The sequence below is a fragment of the Pelodiscus sinensis genome, chromosome 23 (genome assembly GCF_052426305.1).
Source record: "Pelodiscus sinensis isolate ZL-2025 chromosome 23, ASM5242630v1, whole genome shotgun sequence".
NCBI classification, from domain to species: Eukaryota; Metazoa; Chordata; order Testudines; family Trionychidae; genus Pelodiscus; species Pelodiscus sinensis.
Genome location: NC_143074.1, coordinates 11773171 through 11789361, shown reverse-complemented (window position 1 = coordinate 11789361; position 16191 = coordinate 11773171). Strand labels below are relative to the sequence as shown.

General features: G+C 42.1%; 1 protein-coding gene across 4 annotated transcripts in view; it reads right to left on the bottom strand.

Moving 5' to 3' along the window:
• ODF2 (outer dense fiber of sperm tails 2) overlaps positions 1 to 15969 on the bottom strand; it is a 28807-nt gene extending 12838 nt beyond the window's left edge. The window contains exons 1-12 of one of the 4 annotated variants that reach the window (XM_075905636.2): positions 15680 to 15731; positions 13270 to 13354; positions 12277 to 12430; positions 9686 to 9808; positions 8348 to 8518; positions 6446 to 6612; positions 4925 to 5054; positions 4490 to 4621; positions 3713 to 3787; positions 3418 to 3489; positions 2297 to 2413; positions 332 to 517 (exon numbers count right to left, since the gene is read on the bottom strand). In XM_075905636.2, coding sequence (XP_075761751.1) covers positions 332 to 517; positions 2297 to 2413; positions 3418 to 3489; positions 3713 to 3787; positions 4490 to 4621; positions 4925 to 5054; positions 6446 to 6612; positions 8348 to 8518; positions 9686 to 9808; positions 12277 to 12384 — 1281 coding nt within the window. In that variant the 5' untranslated portion in view covers positions 12385 to 12430; positions 13270 to 13354; positions 15680 to 15731. Of the gene's footprint in view, positions 1 to 331; positions 518 to 2296; positions 2414 to 3417; positions 3490 to 3712; positions 3788 to 4489; positions 4622 to 4924; positions 5055 to 6445; positions 6613 to 8347; positions 8519 to 9685; positions 9809 to 12276; positions 12431 to 13269; positions 13355 to 15679 lie in introns of all 4 variants that reach the window. The other 3 variants (XM_075905633.2, XM_075905637.2, XM_075905634.2) reach the window with 3 other exon arrangements.
• Between the last annotated feature and the right edge of the window lie 222 nt (positions 15970 to 16191).

The following is a 16191-nucleotide window of genomic DNA, read 5'->3' as shown; positions in this document are numbered from 1 at the left end:
GAAGCTGCTCCAGCCCCAACCAGTTAATGGGAACCCTTAAGTTCCAATTAACCAGTCACATCCCTAGTCTTGATAAGATCAAATCTGCTAGTTTATACCATGATATAAACCATCACATGCACTTATTCAAAGAAAGAAACAGTGAACAGTAATAACTGAGGAAAAAATGGTTTGGTTTAAATGCAGAGCAAATGGGCTGAGGCCCCATTACAAATATAAACCTCATTTGATAGAGCAGCTCCCTCCTTGGTGCTGGTAACAGAACTAAAAGATATGCACGGACACACAGACTCTAAAGAACTCTCTTTCCCTCCTCCCGATAACCAACTACCTTTTCTGCTAGCTGAACATTGAGCTGCTCTGCATATTCCTCACTGCGCTCTGCCCGCTCTTTTTGGGCTCGTACGGCTTTCTTCAGGGCCTCCTTATCACGCTCCCCCTTCTGCCTCAGCTCTTGCAGCTGTTCCATGATATGTTCCACCTCTGACTTATGTTGAGCCCCACTGCGCTCCAGGTTCTGGAAAGGAAAAGTTCGATGTGAAATGGGTTTATCTTTAGTCAGGACTTTCAACTCATCTCCCAGCAGCTGAGAAAAGAAGGGGACATAAACCATCTATCAATGTGATCCATCTTGGAGTTAAGTGTAATCTCAGTTCAGTCTGCCATTTCTACTGTAACACTGTCCACTTAATTCATGGGATAAGACCCAAAATGATCTTGAAAACCATTCTTGCAGTGGGGAAGTTGGCTTGAGATGTCATACTGCCGGTCTTAAAAATATCCCATGGTGTTGCTGTGAGGGTTATAAACACAAAATCAATATTCCACTCCAAAAGCAATTGAGGAGCTGTGTCAGATCCTTTAATCTTTTCACTCACTGTGCAGTGGGGGAAACGGCACAAGTGGGGACTCAAGCTGTCCCTGCTCACGCCGGCTCCAACTGCTGCGCCTCAGCCTTTTAAATATAGCAAGAGCCCTGCGGGTCCATTTAAAAGGCTGAGACGCAGCAGTCAGGACCCCCTGCTTCAGGATTCTTGCTACATTTAAAAGGCAGAGGCGCAGCTGGGATAGCGAGTGGCCCCCATTTATTGACGAATTGAGTAGTCGATGGAAAAATCCATTAACTACTCGATCGGCTGATTAGTCAAAATTTAACCTCCCTAATATAATAACCTCCTTGGAACCTTCTGCTCTACACAGAAGTAGCTCCATTCAATTTAAATGCATCTGCCTTAATAATTCATTGTCTTGAAGAACATTCCTATATAACATTGTAATTTTCAGAAAAAGACAGAGATGTTTAACACACAGATTTCCTCAAGATAACACATAGCAACTTTCTTCATCTCAATACCTAAGAACTACCATATTGATTCAGACTATGGTCCATCTAGGCCAGTATCTTGCTCCCACAATGACCAGTGGCTCAGGGTGAGCATGTAAGACAGAGCAGTTGAAGTGTTCTACCCATCTTCTGTTCCTGGCAAACAGAGGTTTAGGGTCACTACAAACATGGGACTGCATCCCTGACCATCTTAGCTAATAGTCTGGTTCTTTTAGTTTATTTTTAACCCAGTTATAATTTTGGCTATCAACAGCCCATGGCAATGAGTTTCACAGGTACACTGCATTGTGTGAAATAGTACTTCCTCTTGTTTGTATTCAACTGACTGGCTATTACTCTAATCAGGTGACCCCTGATTTTTTTATGGTGTGAAAGGATATGTAACACTTCTCTATTCACTTTTTCCATATTATTCATGATTATATAGGCCTCTTTTCATATTCCCCTTCACTGTCCCTTTTCTCAATAGCCCTAATTTTTGTAGTCTTTCCTCATATGAAAGCCATTCCATACCCTTGATCATAGGTATCACCAGTCATTCAGTGAAACAAACAAACAAACACACTTCGTTGCAATCAGATAAAGAGACCCATAGGAGGGAGTTTCTTTTTCCCAGATGGCAAGTCAAATAGTTTTCCCATCCTTCCAGATACATGGTTCAGCAGAATCTATCTGGTTAACATAAATGATTTGAGGGAAAAAGTAAAGTAACAGTAATTACTTGGAGATACAATTAACCCTTAAAGTTTATCATTTCACTTCACACCAGTGAAAAAAAAAGATTTAGTTCTCAATCAAAATTACAGCAGAAAATGCATAGCAAAGGCAAAAGTGACACCATCTTATGCAATTCATTTCTGGCATGGCAAAGAATAGTCAATGTCTGCCACTCTCTTCCTAAGTGCACTCAGCTGTTCTGTTTGAATAGTTTGGTGAATACTGAAAACATACCCGGATCTGAATAGCCAGACGGTTATTTTCAGCTTCTTTATTTCGCAGCTGCGCTTGTAAGTGGCCTCTCACAGCCTCCATAGATTTGGAAAGTTCACATGCTGTCTTCGCTTGATCCTGTATGAAACAAAACAGGACAAAGTGTTTTCCCAGGCACCAAAGCAAATGGGACATTTCACACCAGGCAACAGTTCAGGCCTCTGCTTCAACTAACACCAGCAGCTATAACAGAAACTTCCAGAAAGCACTCTCAGAGATTCATTTTCTTAGCCATGGGAGCAGGGAGGCCAGACAGGTCAGTCAAATTTGTCCAGGTTAGCTTGTGGGTGTAAGTTCTGAGGAGAGTGCCATGGCCTGTATGGTTTGCTAGCATCTAGCAGTTTTGTCCAGAGAGAATGATATGAGAAAAATGTTTACAGAAAACTAGAGTGATCCTAAGTACCACAAAGACAAGTATTCTGCATTAAGGCCCATGAATCGTATATTTCCTCTTCAACTACACCACAAGTCCTGCCCTTTCTCCCACCTCCTTTAAGTGCCTTCACAAATCCTTTTCTCCATTCAAGTGACCATGATCGGAGTCCCCTATTTCTAAAATGGCATAGAGGCTACACCCAAGAACTAGCCTGCAAGAATTGCCCTGAGCCAAAATACACTCCGCCTGGCCACTGCTGGACTGTGGTCCATCTGCTTTCTAGAAACTCGTGACTAGGAAGCAGAGCACATTGCAACCTGAGACCATGAGTAACTGTGATCGTTCCTAGCAAAAGGAAGAGATCACCCATCAGGACATGCTGCAGCAAAGCACTTAACTGGGCTCTGCCTCCAAGCAGTATGAGACCCTCCCAAACAAGGTGTACAATAGCAGCTTTGGAAGAATACTAGGAAACAGCCATCTCTGAGGTGACTTCTATCATTTTTATATTTGTTGCCTGAAGTCTTTGAGATGGATGTTATCAATAAATCAGCAATTCCATGTGAAGATTAGATAGGAATCAGTCAGTTCACACAAGAAAGCAGAACCTGTAAGGCCTTAATTCAGTATAGCTGCCTCCAATTTCAGATCCTTGCTACAGTTGTGCAGGTTCATGTAGTTCAAAGAGGTTGAAAAGGGAAACTACCTTTTCTGTCTGTATTTGAATGTTGAGATCTTCCACCTCTTTCTCTTTCTCTTGTAGCCTCATCTTCAGATTCTGGAAGACAAATAACACCCAGATCCTAAGTGAAAAAATAACTTTGTTGCTAGAAGCAGAAGAAATGGATAGTTAAAAAGAGGCCACTGTAGCTTTCTCCAACAGGCTCAAGATGGCATCTCTACAATATCATATCACTATTGGTCAACCATATTTTAAATAACAAAATGTAAATCTCATCTTCTTCCCATATGCTGAAAGAATGCTTTTGCTCTTGCGTTACCGCTTTCTCTGCATCCGAGTCAGCCAGCCTTTTTAGCAGCAACCCCTGCTGCTCCATCAACTTCTGGGCATCTTTCTACAAGAGAACAAACAAACAAGTGCTCCTTAAGCGTTTTTTTTCCCCAAAGCCATCTTCCATGTCCTAACCCCAAGAGAACATGCCTTCCAATTTAAGATAGATGCATCTCACAAGAATATCTATCCCACTCAAGTAGCAGTTCTCATATAATACTGAAAGATGTCAACCCTACCAATTTCATTTTCAATCCTTTCCCCCCAGAATTCCCATCTCAGAAAGCATTCCTCACTCCCATCTCCCCTAACTAAAATACACAATGGCAAACTAAGATCTTGCAAACTTCTCCCACTTTGGGCACAAATATGCCTTTAATGGTTCCTTTAACTAGAATGGTGGCTGAAGAAGTATTTTGCCACTAACCTGCCTTTGACCAAAGCAGCACAGGCTCAACAAACTGCAGTAGGAATAGTAATTACACCGAGGTACTATTGCTCCTGCAGTTTGCTTAGCATTCAGAGCTCTTAACTTCTTCACAGTATTGTTCAAACTTTATCTGAGCCTCAAAAGAGAGGAGTAAGGTTTATTTTGCAGTTAGGAGAACGGAGGCTGAGTTGGGTGAAGCTTTTGTCAATGATCACATAACAAGTCAATTGCAAAACTGGGATTAGAACTCAGTCTGACTCCAAGTTCTGGTCTCAGTCCACAAGACCTTGCTGTCTCCTGTAAATCAGGGAAAGTCAAACATGCAGGATTGCTCACCTCCCGGTTGTGCTGTTCTTTAAGTAGATCACGGAGTGTCCTGTTGGTTTCTTCAAAAGTGCTTAATTTCTGTAGCAGCAGCTCTTTTTGCCTTGTCAGTGTATTAATATCTGAGCCGGTCATGTGTTTCTCCTAAAACAAGAACGGTAGGCTTGTATTTGTCTGCAGTTCATAGGCATCACATCCACAAAGGGCAGTGGAACGTTAAGGTCTGGCTGGTAAACTCCTATTTGTAAATTCAAAGTGACTTCAGATTTTACTTAATCTGGATTTCCGTACCGGCTGTGCTGTGCCCAAAGTCCAATAAAGCACTTTAAGCCCTAGAAACCTCTCCACTTTTCCTTGACAACCTCTGAACCAGTGATTCTGTGACAGCTCTGGAAACAGCAATGTGGCAGTACAGCAAATGCTACAGTGAACTATGCCACCACTTACATTTTTTAGTCTCCCAATCGTATCTTTCAGCGCATGAATCTGTTTGGCTGCTGCAGTTCCGTCCATCTCCGCCTCAACTAACTTGGACATCAAACACTCCTTCTCATGTTGTAAGTGCCTCTTCTGCATTCTGCAATAACACAGCGATCAGAGGAATCAATAGCCAAATGCAACAGGTAATGTAATCCTTAAAGGAAGCACTGTAATTTGGCTTTCTGATCAGTGGTTAACCCATAAAAACCTCCCAAACAAAAAGATATACCACAAATACTAGAAATTTACCACTTTTCAGTTTTGGAAGTAGATTGCACTAAGAATCAGCAGACCTTACTAATCTTGTGTGTTCTAGGAGCTCATCCCTCAAGTGGGGAATATTAGAGGTGGACCCAATTTTGGGATTATTCCAAAGCAACCTCCCCCATCAACACTAAACCACAACACCATTTTTCCTGGATATTAACAATCCTAAATAACTGTATCACCCCAGAAATAAACCTCCAAAATGGTATCAGCTGAACATGAAATTAGGTGTTCTAAAACTGGAGGGGACACAACTAGAACTCAAAGAAATCCTTGATACAGAGTTCAGAGAGACCATACCAAGTCTCGGCTTGACAAAGCCCTGGCTGGGTTGATTTAGTTGGGATTGGTCCTACCTTGGGCAGGGAGCTGGACTTGATGACCTCCTGAGGTCTCTTCCAGCTCAATAATTCTGGTATTCTAACCCTTAATTATTCATACAGCTCTTCTGAAAGGTTCAGAGATTTATCTTCTATATAAGCTTTAGCGTGCGAGATTGGGGGGGGGAGGGGGGTAGAAAAGAGGTGAGATGACAGCTCACATTCAGTATAAATGTTTTACTGTTTTCCCACTCAGTGAAATGTATGAAGAGAACAAGTGACAGCAGGAGCCAAACCATTACTTGCTTCCAAATAATTCCCTTGGGAATGCCAAGACAGACTTTTGATACCACCACCAGAAAACCCTTATACAAAAACAGTACCACACTGAAGAAATACAGTAAAACTCCACTGGTCCGGCATCCAATGGTCCGGCACTCCTGATGGTCCAGCACCATCTGGAACCCGGAAGTGCTCCGGGCAGCCGGACAATTGGAGCTGCTCTGCCCCCGGCTTCCCCAATTCAGCCGCTGGTCAGTTTCAGCAGCGGCTGACTTGGGAGAAATCTGGGGCAGAGCAGCTGGGGTGCTGCTGGGTTGGTCCCGTAGCGCCGAGGGGCGCATCCCTCCCACTCCACCCCAGACCTCTCATAACCCCCCTTCCAATAATCCGGCATATCTGATAATCCAGCACCCCCTGGGTCCTAAAGGTGCCGGATTATCGGAAGTTTACTGTAGTTTTCATTGCACCATTATGAAGGAAGCAGAATGCCAATTCTGCAGTGTCCCTCAGCCCTAGACTCCTGGTAGCTAACTGTTAATATGTTTATAAAGGCGACAAATGCTCTTTAAATATCTCTCCAGTACATGGACACATGGGAGTTAAACGGTAAATTCTTTACAAAGTAATATCTTTCTCTTCCTTTATGCGCTCAATGTTACGTCGGAGCAAGGTATTTTCATGTTCTGTCTCCACCAGCTCCTGTGTGACTTCATCTAGCTCATCCTTCTGCTCTTCGAGGAGACGCTTTGCAATCTGCTGCTGTTCCTCCCGCTTCTGCATCTTGGCCTAAGAAGGATACATCTTATTTCTACGTATATAGAGCTTTACACAAATCAAGGTGCTTTTGCAGAGTTACAAAATGTTTCAGATCCCCCACCACCAAAACACAGCAGCTGTTCAACAGCACAATGCTCCTCAACAGTTTAATTGATGAAGAATACTATAGATAAACTGCTGAAGATATTTTGGAATGCAGACTGAAATGATGGACTTTAACCAATGTACCAGACTTACAGCCTTTATTCAATATAGAAGGGCCTGGTATTACCCTAATTATAAGGATAAAACTAATGATATGGATGATATTTACTTCCATGCTGTATCTAAAGCATTTGTCTGGTTAGATCCCATTTACATTTCAGCCATTTTGTAATTGGTTCGAAAGACAATTGTTTTATAACCATGTAATTGCCTCTTGTTTTTGAAGCACAGACAGGCTCAAACTACTTATAATGATAAAAAGTCTCAGAGGTAGCCATGTTAGCCTGTAACTTAAAAAAAGTTTAAAAAAAATGAGTGGCCCTGTAGCACCTTAGTGTGCATCTACACTGCACCATTATTTTGAGATAACAAGCGTTATTTTGAAATAATGTGAGCATCTACAGAGCCATTCCATGATTTCTAAATAATTCTGAACTAATGGATGGCTTATTCTAAAATCTGTAAAACTCATTCTACGAGGAATAACGCCTATTCCAAAACAGCTATTTCGAAATAAGGCATGTGTAGACACTACACTGCTGCTATTTTGAAATAGGCCCTTACCAGGGCCATTCTAAGTTATCCCTCCCCAGTACCTCCTGAGGCTCTAAATCAAGATAGCACATCTACATTAGAGAAACCTGCCTTGGACTAATTTTGAGGCTTTCCTGCAGTGTAGACATGCTATTTCAAAATAAAATATTTCAGAATAGTTATTCTGGAATAGCTTATTTTGAAATAAGCATGCAGTGTAGATGTACCCTTAGAGACTAACAAAAAATATAAATAGTATCATGAGCTCTCTTGAGCACAACCCACTTCTTCAGATGACAAATATTTGTCATCTGAAGAAGTGGGTTGTGTCCCCAAAAGCTAATGATACTATCTATATTTTTGTTAGCCTCTAAAGGTATGTCTACACTAGCCCCCAGTTCGAACTAGGGAGGCTAATGTAGGCATTAGAACTTGCAAATGAAGCCCGGGATTTAAATATCCCAGGCTTTATTTGCATCTTCCCATCCGGGCATCAATTTTAAATCCCCTTAGTCCGAACTAACTGCCCGCGGCTACACGCAGCAGTCAAACGTTAACTCGAACTAAGTCCTTAGTTCGAGTTAACTGTTACACCTTGTGGAAAGAATTAGGACCTTGGTGGGAACAAGACTTTATGCATGGAAACTGAGGCAAAGCATCATCTTGTATGACAAATACACATTCCATCGTTCATTGTAGCATAAGTAAAAAAAGCCTCTCATTCATCTATAGCCGAGATATACCTAATGTGAATGAAAGCTGAAACCTTGTTAGTAAACAATGCTAAGGTAAACGATGCATCAGGGTAGCTAAACCCTTCTCAATCCATTCATAGCAGCCTTTTTAAGACATAAGAAATGAGTTGAGCACCCATTTGCCTTTCAACACTCTACCCCTGTCTTTAGCCTCCTCTTGTCAAGTTTCCTCTTTCCATTTCACTTTGCCTAGTCTGCAAGCCCCTCCCCATTGTCCCCAAGCCTCTGGGCCTTTAGTATGGTCTTCTCACCTCATTCTTCAGTGTCCCCACTACATTCATCAGGCTATCTATCTTTTTTTCATATTTGTTCATTTTGCTGTGAATAGCATCCTCCTCATCCGTAGAGAGGTCACTCAGACGCAGCACCGAGAGAAGTTTTTCTGAATCTGGAGGAGTAATTTCCAAGCGATGGGTTGGTCCCTGGTGGGGATGTAATAATCATGGCCTTTTTAAAAGGGAAGTGCAATATTTTAGCCTTAACATCTCCAAAACCAATCTAGGACCAAATCACATCTCTGAAAAAATTCGAATGAGGGCGAGATAATGCAGGCTATATAATTCTCTCTACTTCAACCTGTTTCAGTAAATTGTACTAGGCTTGTAAAGAAGAAAAAGATACTTTCAACTCCACCAAAACATCATAGGTAGGATATGTCTACGCAGCAGTGTTATTTCAGAATAACAAAGTGCGCATCTACAAGGCAAGCCATTATTTCAAAATCATATCAAGATGGAGGATTTCTTACTCCCACTCCTATAACCCTCAATTCATGAGAAGTAAGGGAAGTCGAAGGAAAAGTGTTCTTCCTTGGACTACCTGCTGCATAGACTGCGCCAAAAGCCAAATTAAGCTATTTCGACTTCAGCTATGCAACTGACATAGCTGTAGTTGCGTATCTTAATTCGACTTTTGCCCTGTTGTATAGACATGCCCGTAGGGATTAGCTTGGTCAGATGATGGTCATGAAGGAAAATCACTCATAAGTTCCAAGCCAGTAGGAGCTGGGAATGGGCAGCTCATTCAGTCCCTGGTGGGAAAGGTTGCACAATATGCTCCTCTCTAGCAATCTGACGACAGGCTGTTTCTTTCACTTTATGCATCTGATTAAACGAGTTGCAACTAACAAAAGCTTATGCCATAAGCAAATTGTTAGTCTTTAAGGTGCTACTAGACTCCTTATTGTTTAATCTGATGACAGACAAAGCAGACATAGTAGCCTATAAAGTGAGCTATGTCTCAAGATAAGGTCTTTTAGAGAGGGAAGTAGAAAAGGTATAAATGAGGGAAGATTTCTCCAGCCTTCCAGCATCAGGAATGGAACGGGAAAGAGGGAGAAAGGGACAGATAGTTGTAGACAAAACAGGCACATGATGAATCTCCCATTCAGAGAGATTGTACAAATAAGTTTCCAAAAGCCAGACGTGAATACTGAAAGTTTAAAATGACTACCAGTTGGTAGTGGCCACTTTAACAATGGCCCAGCACACTTCAATCCTGATACTGTCCTCCAACCTGCTTCCTCCAATCCTCACATTACGTACCATCTCCAAGTCCAACTCAATTTAAAAAGCAAGAGTTAGCCATACCTCCCACTTATAGGCAGACTCCCGGATGGATGTTTTGCCTGGAGGCATCCATGGGACCTTGGTTTTCACCCGGACACTTCGGCGCACGTTCACAGTATCCCCTTTCATTTTCTGTTTGTGTTTCTGTTGAAAGAGAAAGAAAAAATAAAATAAAACAAGACTTTTAAAAAAGTCATTTAACCCTTAAATGTTGTAAGAGTTGCACATCATTCTTACAGTAGTACTACAGACTGCTTCACATGGTACACCAAAGCAGAGAGGAGAGACAGCAGCTGAGGGAACAAGGCACAGCCAAGCACAAGAAAAACTTATTGCATATATAGGAGAGCATATAGCCGAAATGAAAGCATTCTTGGTATTTGTCAGACAGTGCCTTTATGACATCACTTATATCTCTGCCTCTTATGATGCAACAAGGGCCTTGGTTACCCTGTAAAAATACATCTAGCTGGTGTTAAAGAGGTCTGTCCTTTTTTACATTTTGAGGCATTTGCTTGCATAGTTTTGCATCAGAACTTGAGTGACATCCTACTTCCATTTCACTTCTTTGGATTCATTTTATGTCTTAATGTATAAATTACTCATATTAAAAACTACCTGGGAGGCTGGACACAACAAACATGAAATAAAGCAAATTAGGCCAAGTAACAATATTTAAATCAAGAGAACTGGGACAAAAAGTGTTCCAAGGAGGAAGAGCATAAGAAAATAAGGCCAAGATCTTAAACCAAACCTTAAAGACAACCGCAGAAGACCATCAGGTACCACAGGAATTAAGGGAGAATAGAGGTCCCTGAACCAAGAATTTCCTGTTCTTAAGTCCAATTCCAATTAAACTTCAGGCAAAAAAAGGTGAACTAAGGGGAAGTATGCTAGCTGCTGCGTATCATGCATCTAGAGGATTCTAATTTTACATGTAGTTCTAAATAGCTTGAGTTGGCCTATTGAGAAAGTCCATTTCAGAGAGAACAACAGAAGGGAGGTCAAGGTTAAAGAGAAAAGGGGAGCCTGAGTGAGAGGACACACCTAAAAGCAGTGCTGCAACATCTATTGCTATGCAGGAAGAGCAAACTAGGTGGATCCCCCTTATCTCCAAGACCTGACTTACAAACAGTAGGCATGGTGCAGTAAGGGGGAGATGGGTTACCAGGAGGCAATTTTGACCTATAAAAATCCTGGAAACCCTTTCCCTGTTTTGTGACTGACAGGTATTCTCACTGTTACATGGGTTGAGCTTAAGCTAACTCTTCCTTATCTAAATGAAATTGCAGGTATTTTTGCACAATTCTGAACCTTGATCAGAAAATCAGGTGGTTCAAAAGCAGAAGGAGTCATATAGCTGAATATCATCAGGTATACCCCATTAACATATTCACTAGTGACATCCTATACACAGTTAACCGGGGAAGGTGAAAAGAAAAATATAACTGTTGCAGACTTAAAGAACAATAGGCTAGCCTAGCACTCACCATCTTTTGGATTTGCCATTTCAAGAATGACCTCGATTTCTGAGGACTTCAAACCCTTCAACTAGGAACTAAAGCCTACCCACCACTACTCAATCAGTTAAATCTAAGGCTACTTGCCAGATCCTCTTGCCCAATGTCAAAGAGAAGACAGCCTACACCAGTGGTTCCCCACCTGTGGTCCGGACCGCTGGTGGTCCACAACAGTACTGCCAGGGGTCTGTGGAAAGTGGGCCCAATCCTTACTTTCTTTTCCTGTTCTTTTTTTCTCTCCTAGGGAGGGGAGGGCCATAAAATTTTAATAGATTGAAAAGGGGTACGTATGCTCAAGAAGGTTGGGATCCACTAGCCTAGACTGAAAAAAACCTGTCTATGCAACAAGAAATTACTTCAACCCAGAGTCTTTTTAAATCTAATTTTTCATTCAACCTGATCCAAGTGCAATCTGAGATGTCCAGCTACCATCAACAACCCTTCCTCCAGACAAAGAGATGATCATAGGCAGCAGTTTGCCCAGATGCCAACCCAGAACAAAAGATGTTAATTTGGGGCAGGACTTCTATACACTTTAGACAAGCACAATGCTTCCCTAAAATGAAAATATATTAGGTGTCTAAAGAGCATCTGTATAATAGAGTGGTTTTCCTCAGCAAAAGAAAGGGTGGCAGGGAAGTCTAGTTGCTAGAGCAAAGGAATGTGTTTTAGTCTTGGTTCCATCATGATTAAGTGCATGACTCTGGACAACCCACTTAACTTACTTGTGTGTCAGTTCAGCCATTTGCCTCTCATGGTAGATGAAAGGTATAACTTAAAGCATAATTAAAGGCTTTGAAAATGTTTAAAGACCCAGTAGAAGTACAAAGGGTAACACAACTATACATGTAAATATAAAATTAAATCACCTTAATAGAGATACATTTTCAATTTTTAAGATTACTTAAAAGTATTGCTGAAAATTCATATTGAAATAAATGCAGTTAAGAAGTTGATCAATCTTATTTTGCTCACCTATTATCTATCTGTCTATCTATGGTAGAAACAGACCTTGAACATTTAGTGGTGCTTCTAGGATCCTTCACTGTTCTGGTTTGTAGCCCTTACAAACACCCAACTACACACTCCTACCTGGCTTTTTGCAGGTGTTGTTTTCTGACCCTTTTTTATATGGACATGGACAGGGGTGTTTTCATCCACGTGAACGTGCAAAGGGGGAGATGTGGAGCGGTTCTTCATAGTTCTTCTCCAACAAACGGGAAAGGGCAATACAGTGAAAGGAAACCTGTGAATAAGGAAACTGGAAATAATAAAATTTCCCTATGCTCCAATCAAGCTGGACAAGTGCCTCTAGACACCTGTACCCAGACAGCTACAATTGCTGAGATGGGTCAAGGTACTGAGGACACAGTTTGAGCTTCCTTTCACTAGCACCTGCCATTTTGGATCACATGCAGCTTTGGTGTAAGATCTAAAATAACTCCATAAACTTCTAGTTACACCACAGCTGAATCTGGCCCTTCATTTTTATTTGGACATGGGATGGTACAGACAATGTAAAGATAATGTTATACTGGTAGAGGGTGTCTGTAAGAGTCACCAGAGTTCAAGGTCTTAGAGCATGCCCACAGCTCTGATTAGCAATACCATCTGATTTTGAACACAATTTTTACAAACAGGCCCATTACACTTTGACTAGCAAACTAATAGACTTAGGAAAACAAAAAGGAATCAATCAGATGTGTAACATGGGCTTGATCCTGCAAACATATTTGTGCTTAAAATTAAGCATTATGAATAGCCCCTAAAATTAAGCATTTGATTTCCATGGGACAACTCACAACTCTAACAGTTAAATACGTGCAAGTGCTTGCAGGACTGGAGTCTATATTTGTCTCTGCAGGTTATTTCTTATAAATAATGCATACATTTTATTTCCACATTAATTATGTGCCTAACACACAAGAGCAGAGCATGAAAACAAATGTGAAGTAATCAATTCACAGTTTAATTCCTTTGTATTTTATAGAAGTGCAAAAGTTACCTCTTGGAAAAGAAAAGGAACACCACTAACCTGAGTACAGCAAAAAGAAGAGTTACATCATTCCAATCCCAGTTACTTACAGTTAGCATAAGATCCTCAGCTCCTTGTGACACTTTTCTTTGTGCTGAGACTGCAGTTATCTCGTTTTTGCTGGAGGGGGGAAACCTGATGGGAGAAATATGATTGGGATTACTAATAGGAGAAGTTGCTAGTATTGTTATGATTCTTATTTCCTTGAACAGAAAGGTAACATACTCCTGACTCAAACATGCTAGATGCTTAAAACCCATTCAAAAGACAGCATACATTAGCATTCTTTGCACAAGAAATATTAAAATAAAGAAATTAAAATAAGTATTTTGATTTCCATTTCAGGTATGATACATACAACATTAAGCTAGATGATGGTGATTGATGCATTTTAAGATGTATCCCATGTAAGACACCTGATTCTGCAGGATGGATTGGCCATAGATAAGAAAAAAAAAAAAAAAAAACACCTCTGACCAATAATTTGGGACTGGTGTTCACCAGATATCCCTGATCCTGACAACTATCTGCGCTTTCTTCTTCCAAAACATTTCTAACCCTGCCAAGTCAAACTATTAAATCTTCAAGAGACATCATTTCTGATCATCATCTTGCTCCTCCTGTTCTTGGAGTCTGACAATTTTAGCTACTGTTATCTCAGGAACTGCTACAAACAGAGACTTCCTACTCGATGAATGCTCATAACAATAGCTTTTCCAATGGTATAAAATCAGTTTCACATAATAGACAAATGTCTATAAATTTAAAAAAAAGACACTGACTTTCTGTGCTCATTATTGCAATTTGGCAGGTAAGAGCAGCATGAAATGAGGAATACATGGATAAATGGCACGAAAAAGAATACTAAATTAAACATCCTTACAGACATGTGGAAAGAGGATAGTTATTCTTAACGGATGTTTATTATGGGTTGAATAATTTGGAAGCAACTAAACCAGAAAAAGTCCTGGGGGTAGCCATGTTAGTCTGTAACTTTAAAAACAATGAGGACCCTGTAGCACCTTAGAGACTAACAAATATATTATCATGAGCTTTCGTGGGCAACACACACTTCCTCAGATGAGTAGAGTGGCACTCCCACTCATCTGAGGAAGTGGGTTTTGCCCACAAAAGCTCATGATACTATATATATTTAAGTGTCTAAGGTGCCACAGGACTACTTGTTTCTAAACTAGAAAAACACACTCATTTTTACATTATAAGAGCATCTACATAGGGAGACACACCAATATAAATATAGCAGCATAGTTATAATTTTTAGTTATTTATATAATTTTTAAAATATACTGCTATATGTCAATAAATTTTCCCATGCAGATGAACTATAAAAGTAGTTTTAGCAACAGTTCAGTTTAATTGACATAACATCTTGCAGCACAGAAGTGATAATACCCAAAGCTATTAGCCAAATCATGCCCACTGATCATGAAAAGTAAATCAACCTCAGAAAGACTTCAGTCATCATTTTGAAGAGGCTGAGATTTTTCAGGCTTGTGAAAATTATTAAGTTTGTATGGTAAAAGTGTTTGTTGAAGAGGAAAGAAAAAACATCAGAATAGGTTTAACAAAATTATCTGAGAGAGAAGGGGGGACAAAAATCTCCAGGTTGGGAAAATGTGCATTTAGAAACTGAGAACAGAGTTTGCAGAAGTGAAAGAATTTCTCCTGCTTCTTGTCAGATAAGTGACTGTAAATACACTTGCAGTGTTTGGTTATCTCAGTCTTGGCAAGTAACTAAACTCCACTAATGAGCAGAAAACATGAACGAACTACAATGTAAATCTATCAGGGAATTTAAAGCAGATCATTGGAAGACTAACAGCAATACTGACACGGACATTTCAGCCCACATATTTTCTTTTCACCAGCGAGACCAGACACTTCGAAGAATAAATGAGCTGTCCTTGAGCAACAGCAACCACTATTAACTCATTATCGTATCTCCTGGAATTTATTTCCTAAAGCCCCAGCTATTCACAAGTATCGCTTATTAACAAGTAAGTTTACCTAAAAGGCTGCAGACAAAAGTTTGAAGAGATTAACCCCAAAGGCTCAAAAGTAAGAAGGCAACACTGAAGCCTGACAAATTATTGTAAAAGCTTCCTGACTGTAGAGCCAGTCTCCTGCGGGGGCGGTGGAAGGACTCATTTCTGGACTGGCCAAGGAACTACGGACAGATCTAGTCCCCAGGGGGCGGATGGACGAAGCCCCAAGAAAGAACAAGGCAAAGGGCACGCCACGGACACCCCACAACCTCTCCCTGAGGGGCAGACGGGAAAGAGCAGCAGCCCGCGGGGTGTGAGCCGCTCCAGCGCATGGAGAGCTCCGCGCCCCCGGCCAGTCCGGAATCCCCCAGCAACCGCGGGAGGGGGGGGGGCGATATCCCTCTTCAGACAGCGCCCCCCAGTTCTCAGGCCCCGGCTTTCCCGCCCCTCTCACCATGTAGGGCCGAGCCGGGATCGGAGCCGCCGCCTCAGGATCTCCTCGAAATTGGCGGCGAGGCGGCGATAGTTAGTGCTGCTGCTGCTGCTGCCGCCGCCATGGGGAGCCCGGGGCCGAGGCGAGGGGGGCCGGGGCAGGGGGCAGCAGCAAGGGCAGGACAAGCAGCAGCAGCAGCGGGACCCGCCGCCGAACTTCCGGGTCCGCTTCTGGGACGCTGCCCGCAGCTCCCCCATTGGGCGATTCAAACCCCCCGTGACCCCGGCTCGCCGCCGCGATTAGCTCCCGGGGCCCGTCGCGGCGTCACAAAGGCCCGCCCCCTGTGGGCGAGCAGGGACGTGTCGCTATGGGAACGCGGGGCAACACGCCTGCGGGAGCTAGGGGTCGAGGGCTGCACCGGGGAGCGGGTGGGGCTGAGTCGGGCCCGGGGGAGGGGTAAACCCCACTGCTAGGGGAGGAGTCAGGTCCAGGGCAGCCGCTAAGGGGGCTGAATTTCGTATTCCACTGACCCC